Below are 9,623 nucleotides of genomic sequence, written 5' to 3'. Positions count from 1 at the left end.
GGGAATAAGTGCGTTTGAGATGGCTAGGTTGGCACAGGATAGAACAGCATTTAGAGCTCTTGTACATAGGGTCACTATGAGTCGCAAGCGACTCGATGGCACATAACAACAACAACAACAACAACTCAAATTCATTGCCATTGAGTTGGAACCAACACATAGCTGACCCCTAAGAGGTTTTTACAGGCTGTAAATTGCAGAGGAGGAAGTTAGCCATCTTTCTTTTGTAGAGCAGCTGGTGGATATGAACCACTTGCCTTTGGGTTGGGAGCACAGCTCTTTACTCGCTAGGCTACTAGAGCTCTCTTTCCCCCACTATTCTTTCTAGTTGGTTAATACTTTTGTTTGATATCTAAGCTACTTTGCTGCATTTTCTAAGTTACAATTTCCAAAAATTTTATTACTTTGGATTTCAATAGCTACCTGGTCTGTAGATAATGAAGATTTATCATCTTTCTTCTAGTAGCTGTGCATGTTCATTTTGCTTTATCTAAGTAGTTACTTGCTATTGTGGCTGAACTTCTGTTAACAGTGTGAATTATTAATGTTGATAAAGTCAACCATGTTTTATTCTAAGTTTAATGTTTCTAATGTTTAAAAGCTAAATACTGATGATTCGTTTGAAATTTTGTTGTTGCTCTTTTTGAAAATATTCAATCAGGAAGAACTTTTTTCTTTTAGGTTTTTGACTCTCTGATGACATTAAATTGTATACCTGATATTTATTCAGGCCCTAATGAGACCACTGTATGATCTCTTTTTCTGATGGATTAATAACCGTTCTAACCTTAAAGATGAGATAAAGTCTAGTGTGGTGTTAGGACTTTTGAAAATGGTTTTTTCATCCACTGCTTTAACACCCTCCAGCCCCCACACCAGCCCTGGCATAGTCTCCAGCTGCCTCAAGTGCAGACCTGTGGTTCACAACATGCTGTGAGGCCAGCATAGGAGAGAGCTAAAGAGACTGTGGCATAGCATAGACTGACAGAACCCTGGAGACACAGCCAGAGTTAAAGGTTCTGCTTGCTAGATGACTGAAGGAAGAGCTGACGATGACTGCTGTGAGACAAAGACTCAATCATGGATGACTGAGGAAACCAGAGGCTTCTTGCATTTGTGTTGCTGGACTAAACTTGACTTTCACTTGTTGACCGAGAAGATGTCTTAATTGAGAAATTCTGTGTTATTTTCATCTGCCCTGGGACTGCTGGACTAATCCTGGACTTTCACTGTGTGATACCCTTTGCCTACCCCAGCTCCCAGCCTATTTCTCTAATAAACCCCACAACTGTGAGTAAAGTCTGTGAGCCAATTAGTAACAAACATCAAACCCAGTGATTAGTGGAAGTAGGTGCAAGAGTGTGGGGCTGTGTCTGACTTTCTAGCAATTTGTATGGGGACAGTTCCCCTTTGTAGAATTATGGTCAGACTTAGCCTTTCCCACATTGTCTGTGCTGCATTTCCTTTGTTTACACATAGTCTTAATGAATTACTTAACATATTATTGAACTAGATTTAAAAAATGTTTTATCTGCTCATTTATGATACAAATGACCTACAGTATGGGTTTCTTAACTGTTGCACTACTGATATTTTGGGTCAGATTAGTCTTTATTTAGAAGACTATCTAATATGCTATATAATAGCATCCCTGGTTTCTAACCACTAGACATTCCTAAATATGACTGAGCCACTAAGGGAGAAAACCTAGTGCTGCTCTCATGTAATCAACGGCACAGGGGAACTTAAACAGTGCAGAGTTCCCACTAGTAGATTCAGACTCACGATAGTCCCCTCTCTATGACTGGTGAAGATGTCATACCTACATCCCCAGGGCTCTAGGTTCCCTTTCAGTGGAGAGAACCTTTAGCTTCTGTCTCAGGACTTCTCAGATTGAGGACTTTTCCTGGCCCTAAACCTGGCACCATAATTCATATAGCTATTGAGCCAACCCTCCCCTGATATACATGACTCTGCTGATTTTCCTCTACGAGTGAGTGACTCATGTGTCACTAACTAAGGAGGACTAAGGATTAATAACAACTACATTGATTTTCTGGGCACCTGACTTAGAGGTTAGTTTTTCTCATCTCAAGAGTCAAAACCTCATAGTTCTTTACTTGATGGAGTGCACATTCTCCTTTGCACCACCTTTTGGTTCAAAAATACCTTAATTTTGGCCTTTCTCTTTTCTGTCTCCTTCCCATACCTCTACTCCCACCTAACTCTTCCTTCTTCACCTATTTGGCATTCTCCCATAAATTCCCCTTTAGCACTTCTAACCCTTCTCCTTTGCTAAAATATTGCATCCACAAGTTGCTCTCTGGTTATTTCAGAAGGTTATTCTACTTCCTATTGAGTCCAAATGAGATCTGGGGTCTTGGATGAACTCTAGGGACATGTGACAGGCAGGGAGAAAGCCTAGTAATGTGAGGAGAACATCAAGGCTCAATTATTGTCACTAGTGTCTTACATTTCTATAAATGTAACTTTCCCTATGTTGTGGGTACTTATACACGTTCTATCTTATTCCAGAAAGCATCTAGATGGATAAATTTGTGGTCTCATAGCTTTCTATTCAGTTCTTAATATAATCATATCTTACATATCTTGAATTATACATGCCAGACTAAAAATGACTTTATCATCTTTATCACATTATCATCTTATTTGATGCCAATAAAAAACCTGTGTACAGCAGAACAAGGATTATCATCACTATTCTATAAATAAAAGCTATAAAGCTTGAAGACAGCAAGTGATGGATGTGTCAGGACTTGAACTCATACCCTGAGTCTAAGGCCATTCCATATTTCATGCTACTTCCTCATCTTCAGTGTGAGGACTCGTGGGTTAAATTTTAGAAAGTGTGGTGATTATTCAGAGAATCACTGCTGTGTCTGTATTGGACAAAGAATTATTATACTGGCTTCCTGCAGCATTAAGGGGGGACCCAAGCCAGAGCGCTGACCTACAATGAGTGATACAGTCCTTTATTCTCCTAACTTTGCAGCTGTTATTAACAAAAACAGGGATGAAAAAAAAATTTGTTGTTGTTGGGAGGGGCAGGGTCAACTGTTAGGCCATAAGGCATCTATCTCAGTGGAAAATTACTTTTTCACTTACTGTCCAAAATTGGTGCACTTCTGTCATTGGTGACAGTCTTCTTCAGTTTCTTCCCTTTGTTGATGTCCGAGAGGAGAGCATTTCTCCCAGCCTGCTCTGTCTTATTCAAGGTAGGTTTTTCCGTGTTGGCCTGAAACGAAATCGTGCAAATTCGCATTCATCTCTTGGAATGAAACCATGTACTACAACACTCAGTTAGGCCAGCCAGAGTACTGGAAGCTTGTTATGAAGGTTCTTGGCAATAGGTTGTAAATTCTCCACAAGTTTTAGACCCGTTGTCATTCTTTTTAAGACCCAGATGTTTGGGAGCAGATGCAGCCATAAATTACATTCATTTTTAATGCAGGAAGAGTCAGTGCCTGATAAATGTCCCTGAAAAGTTCAGCCTACAATCTGGTCATAACCAGTAGAGGGAGGGCTGGAGGGCTACAAACGAGAAGGGAATGTTAATTCTGCAACAATACAGGGTGAGGCCTCTGGGCTTTGTTGGCTGGAGTGTCCTGAAGAAGCACTTCTCTTTCCTATCAGCCAGAATGCACCTAGTGCAAAGGGAAGATCACCTCTAGCAAAAAGGTCAGCTCTAAGTATCTCTTTAAAAAAAAACAAAACACAACTATATCCAGCTTAGAAAATAATTCTGTCTACATTGTGAAAGATATTTTTGTTTTTAAAATTTAATTCTGATTTATTGAAATCTCATTACATACAGTGAAACCATCTTTTAAAAATTTATAGTTTTGACAAACATTAACCACCCCACCAAGATCAAATACATTTTTTTCCCTTACACAGTAACAGTCCCATATGTCTCTCTGGGCCAAAGCGTTTATGATGTTTAATCCATTTACATTCTTTGCTCATAGAAGACTACAAAGTTACTCCTTAAAATGTCCAGGTGTTCTTATACATCTGCAGGTCCAGGGGAAAATTCCTTGGTAAGAAATGAAGATGTCCTTACTGGGGTTATTTCAAAGTGAGGTGATGAGAGCCAACTAGGAAGCAGGCATCTGTCTATGTCTGTCACTCTGAGAAACTGCTGGTCTTACCCAAAGACATCCTTACTTGCTACCTCAACCCAAAAGAGTCATCAGCATTCCTGAGTTTTTCTAGTCTAGCCCCAATCCTTTCAAAAGGATTTCAGATATGTCATCGATGGCCATGGGGGGCAAAACTGGGGAAGCCTGTGGCTTAGTTCCCCACACAATCATTGATCATCAGTTACAGCAGAGAGAAAGCAAAGGAAAACCCCGAAGTCGGTAAGACTTCATTACTGTATATTAATTGGGAAGGAATTTGAAATAATTATAATGTATCCTATGGTCATGATAGCTAACAGCTAACATCTATATGGTCTTTATGATGGGGCAGGCTCTGTATTTAGTACTTCACATATATTGACTCATTTAGTCCTCACCAATTCTAGAGTTGTTATCTCTGTTTTACAGACAAGGAAACTAAGGCCAGGAAAATGAAATCATTTGCTCTGAGTCACTCAGCTAGAAGAAGGAGATTGGATTCAAATAGTGGCAACCTAAGTCTAAATCCTTTCCTTTAAGTTGACAATGGGTAGCTATGGACTATGAAAGGCCCCTTACCTATCAGCCCCCACCATTTCCTGGTAGCAACTCTGTTAAAAGTATCTTGACTTGTTTCAGAAATGCTCTTTGCATTTATATTTTGGTTTGCTAATAGGACCACCTTTTATGGGCGCTTTGAAAATTATCTATTGTCTTAGAAAGATCCGAGGTCCAAAGAGGTTAAATGACATGTCCAAATTTGATATCCTAACAGTTTTGGGTCAGCAACCTCCAGAGACCTCTTATTCTGCCTCAGAATTGATTCTGACACCTGGCCTCCTTACATGCTAACACCTCTCAAGTCCAGGGCCTTCACTGCACAGTTCTACCAGGCCAGGGTCTTGTGTTGTGCACCAACTCCTTTCCCCTCGTCTTAGCTCTGTATCCAATTTCTCCAAGCATTTGCTTTTGTAAGGTTGTAATGAGTACAGATGAGCTGACAGGATAAATCAGGGTTGCCTGAACTTCAATAGTTTTGTTATAGCCTTCATGTTTTCTAGCATCTTCTCATGCTACCAACATTACTGATTTAATATTTTCCATTAAAGTAATTAATGATATTATTTACAAAATAATTTTTCAGGGGTATTTTCTTTTAAACTAATGTTTACGTTGTGGGTATGATGTGTTGGTTAGAATTTTTAGAACACACATTAAAATAAATGCATGACTAGGGGAAAAAAATGAATCCATGTGCCACCCAGCAGTGGTGTACAATTCACAGGTTAGAGTACACAACTAAATTTACCCTGCTGTGTAAGCCAGGTCAGGGCTTCTTAAAGCATATATGTAAAGGACCATTTTTTAAAAGCTTCTAATCAGTATAGATTTACAAAATAAAAACAATTCATTAGGAAAATTAATTAAGATACACAAAATACCCTATTATCAGACTAAAAAAACACCAGTAAAACTATTGTCAAATAATATAAAATTATGTAAAATTGCACTGTCAAATTATAAAGTTACTGTCAAACTATGAATGTGTCTTGTTGATTGGCTCCACAACCAACACTCTTGTTACCAGCAGGCTGGAAATTAAAAGACAAATTGTGTTGAGAAAGTCTGCTGTCTGGGACCTCTCCAGAGTACTGAAGAACAATGATGTCAGTCTTGAGACTAACGTGTGCTTGACCTAGGCCATGGTCTTTGCAATTGTTTGCTATGCATCAGAAAGCTGGACAATGACTAGGAATGACAGAAGGAGAATTAAAGCTTTTGAGCTGTGGTGCTGTGGAAAAGCATGGAATATACCATGGACTGCTAGGAAAACAAAGAGGTTCATTCTAGAGAGGGTAACATTAGACTACTCCTTGGAGGCAAGGATTCTGAAACGCCGTCTGACATACTTTGGACATGTTTCAAGAAAGGACCATTCCTTGGAGAGGGACATCCTGCTTGGGAGGATGGAGGGACAGCGTGAGACAGGAAGACCCTTGATAGATGGATTGATTCAGTTACTGGGGTGATGTAGGTAGGTGTATCAGAGACAGTATGGTTGGCACAGGATGGAGCAGAGTTTAGGGCTGTTATACACAGGGTTACTATGAGTCACAAGTGACTCTATGTCACATAACAACAACAACATGAATGTTTCTAAATACTGACTCTCAATTTCTATTCATATTTCTTTAGAAGCCCTAACAAGCCATTTGAGAACCACATTTTGAATAGCAGCACTGAGCTAATTAATGGTCTTCTCATCCAAGGTCCAGCCTCAGATGGGCTATAAATGTATCCCATGAAAGCCTGAAGTAAGACATCAGTCTTCTCTGGGCCTCAGGGTCCCCAAGCAAAAAATGAAGAGTCCATTTCCTTATGAAGCTTCTCAGCAGTGAGGGCTGGAGGGCCTCTATAATGACATGTTTTGGGGCCTTCCCACATTATTAGGGGGCAGCCACCTGCTTTCTAGATAGAAGAACATCTGGAAGATTTCCAGTCTCTAAGAGACTGGGATGAGTCCAATCAAGAAGTAGCTTTGCAAGGACAGATTTAAAGAGAGATGTAAGCATGACTGTGTGTAGGGAGTATGAGTGATGGTGAGGATAACAGCTATCAACAAAGAGAATGAGACTGGAGAACATTTTAATAGATGCATCTTTGGATAAAACACAGCCAGGATTTCTGAACTGTCCTGCCCACAAGTTAAAGAGTAGAAGTTAAAGTTCACTTGAATAGGAACAGTGCATGCAGGTTTTAGAACTGCTTGTGTGAACCCCTATGGGAGGGCCAGCACATGGGATGAAAGGATGCTTCCCTTGGTGAACATGGATGGAGAGACCTGAGAAAACCACCTTCTTCACTTGTAATGTGCATCACTGACACCTTAGACAACAAGAATCTTTGGTGTTTCTGTTCACTGGGTCTCAGGGTTCAGCTTACTCTGAGCACCTGGAAAGCCTGTCATATCACATTTAGGCCTGAACACAAATATGGCTAAAACAAATGCACATATGGCAGGTTTGGATTTCATCTGACACGCTTTGTGCACAGATAAAGGACAGTGATGGGAAACTCACCAGTGCAAATGTGGGGGGTGGTGGGGGTGCTGGCGGGGGAGGGACGGGCATCTTGAACAGTTACACCTTCAACAGTCTTGCTGATGAATCTGAAAGAAAAAGACAAAAGCAAAATATAATCAGACATTAGATATTTTGGTATTATCGGTGTTAATTATATCTTCCGCATTCCCTGCCAAAAGGACAGCTGTTCACAAAGTCAACTTTTTTTTTTTTTTAATATACAAAGCAAAAGAACATATACCAATTCAACAGTTTCTACTGTATAGTTCATGGACACGGATTACATTCTTCAAGTGTGCAAGCATCCTTGCCCTTTGTCTGAGTTGTTTCTCCCCCTCTGGTGGCCTAGTGGTAGGAAACTGCGCTGTAATCCCAAAAGCACAGGGTTCAAATCCACCAACTGCTCCGCAGGAGAAAGACAATCTCCTCCCATGTGATTTACTGTCTCTGAAAACTTGCTGGCGGGTCAGCTACGGGTCTGATCTGACTCAATGGTACACCAAAAAACAATATTTAGTTAACTTTATTAACACTTAGTTGTTCCTCTTCTATTGACAAAGTCACTGTCTCATCTCAAGATTCCTATCTATTTTTGTGGTTGCTGATGTCAATTTGATCCCATATAGATAGTTTTTAAAAGGCCCTAATTCTCAAGGCAGATAATTTTTAACTAATTAAGCTAAAATACTGTTTTCCTTTAAGGAGATTTCAGGGAATATTTTTGTTTTATGGTCTAACGAATATCTCAGAAGTTCATCCATCCTCCATGGCTCCAGAAAGCCTGGAGTTAAAGAGAAGTTGAAGTTCTGCTGTGTACTTTTTCCATTTTGCTCAGGACAGGTCTCATTGCAAAAGAGACACTTATGAGGCAAATAGCCACATGTTCCATTTCCTCTTCCTCTAGACTCTCATTCTTCCTTTGTTGCTCCAGGCAGACAGTGACCTCTAAGCCAGTGAAGTAGAACCCCAAAGGCTTGGAAGAACAGAGGCTTTCCTCCAGAATAGGAACAGGGCCTTAGCATCAGAACATAGTTCCTAACAGGGGAGGCATTCCTAATCCAAACTCTGGCAACTGCAAGAATCCATGGAAAGAATTCAGGATTCCATGAAGTTGGGTATACAAACATACATGTTTATTTTCATGAAGTATTAATTGAAATTGGGTATTTCCTTATATTACGAATGTAGACCACAAATTACAGTGACTAAGTGTTTTTCACAAATCAATCTCTTTAAATCATATTATCTTGTTACAGATTGCTTTTGAAGTTATGGCAATGATTAGTTCTTATTCTTTAAACTATTAACTAAAGAAGCACATATGTCCATACAATTAATTTGTTTGTAATTCTCTGTATTTAATTTATTCAAACATATTAAGCGAAAGAGTCCATGGGTTTCATCAGATACCAGTATGGTCTCTGGAATGGAAAAGTTCTGAACCCCAGGAAGAACATTAGTCTGGATCAGGTCAATTTGGTTTTGAATCCTTGCTCTGCCATCTAATTACAGGAAAGGAATTTAGCCTTCAAAATCGCCCTTTCCTATCTATTAAATGGGGACTTCCTAAGGAGATTACATGAAATGATGTACATGAAGCTCTCAGCACAGAGGAAGTGATCAATAGATGGACCTGTTTTCCTTGGTGGTGAGGTCAGGGCCCTGCTCAACCACCTGGAAGGGGAAGAGGTAGCTGAGCGGCTTTGCCCAGCGTCATGAGAACACGGCTGGGCAGGAATGAGGCAGCCCAACAATTCAGTTCTTCCCTCAGGAATTGGGAGCACATCAGGAAAGACAGGTCTCTTCTGGGGTCAGGAGGGGTTCTGTGGATTCAAATTCATAGTGACCCACGTGACAGGGCAGAACTATTCCACAGGTTTTCCTGGGTGTGATCTTTAGTGGAGCAGACGGCCACTTTTTTCTCCTGTGGGATCACTGAGTAGGTTTAAACCATTAATCTTTCAGTAAGCAGACCAGCATTTAATCCTTGCACAACCAGGACACCTTAGTAGGAGCTCTTACTTTTTTCCCTTGAGTCTATGCTAGACTCATGGTGAGCCTATGTGACAGAGTTGCCTAGTGACCCTATGTGACAGAGCTGTAGAATGACCCTATGTGATAGAGTTGCATAGTGACCCTATGTGACAGAGCTGTATAGTGACCCTATGTGATAGAGTTGCATAGTGACCCTATGTGACAGAGTTGCATAGTGACCCTATGTGTTAGAGTTGTCTAGTGACCCTATGTGACAGAGCTTTTTGTGACCCTATGTGACAGAGCTGTATAATGACCCTATGTGAGAGTTGCATAGTGACCCTACATGACAGAGCTGTATAGTGACCCTATGTGACAGTTGTATAATGACCCTATGTGAGAGTTGTATAGTGATCCTATGTGA

General features: G+C 40.3%; 1 protein-coding gene across 1 annotated transcript in view; it reads right to left on the bottom strand.

The window, feature by feature from the left end:
- Positions 1 to 7,311, bottom strand: part of WIPF1 (WAS/WASL interacting protein family, member 1) — a 30,026-nt gene extending 22,715 nt beyond the window's left edge. Inside the window, exons 1-2 of the mRNA XM_006878819.1 lie at positions 7,223 to 7,311; positions 3,127 to 3,256 (exon numbers count right to left, since the gene is read on the bottom strand). Of these exons, the coding sequence (XP_006878881.1) occupies positions 3,127 to 3,256; positions 7,223 to 7,273 (181 nt within the window). The 5' untranslated portion in view covers positions 7,274 to 7,311. The remainder of the gene's footprint in view (positions 1 to 3,126; positions 3,257 to 7,222) is intronic.
- Between the last annotated feature and the right edge of the window lie 2,312 nt (positions 7,312 to 9,623).

The sequence above is a fragment of the Elephantulus edwardii genome, unplaced genomic scaffold (genome assembly GCF_000299155.1).
Source record: "Elephantulus edwardii isolate Elephantulus edwardi_28Jun2011 unplaced genomic scaffold, EleEdw1.0 scaffold00001, whole genome shotgun sequence".
Taxonomy (NCBI): domain Eukaryota; kingdom Metazoa; phylum Chordata; class Mammalia; order Macroscelidea; family Macroscelididae; genus Elephantulus; species Elephantulus edwardii.
Note: the sequence above shows the minus strand (reverse complement) of the source record. Positions and strands in the feature narration are given on the sequence as shown.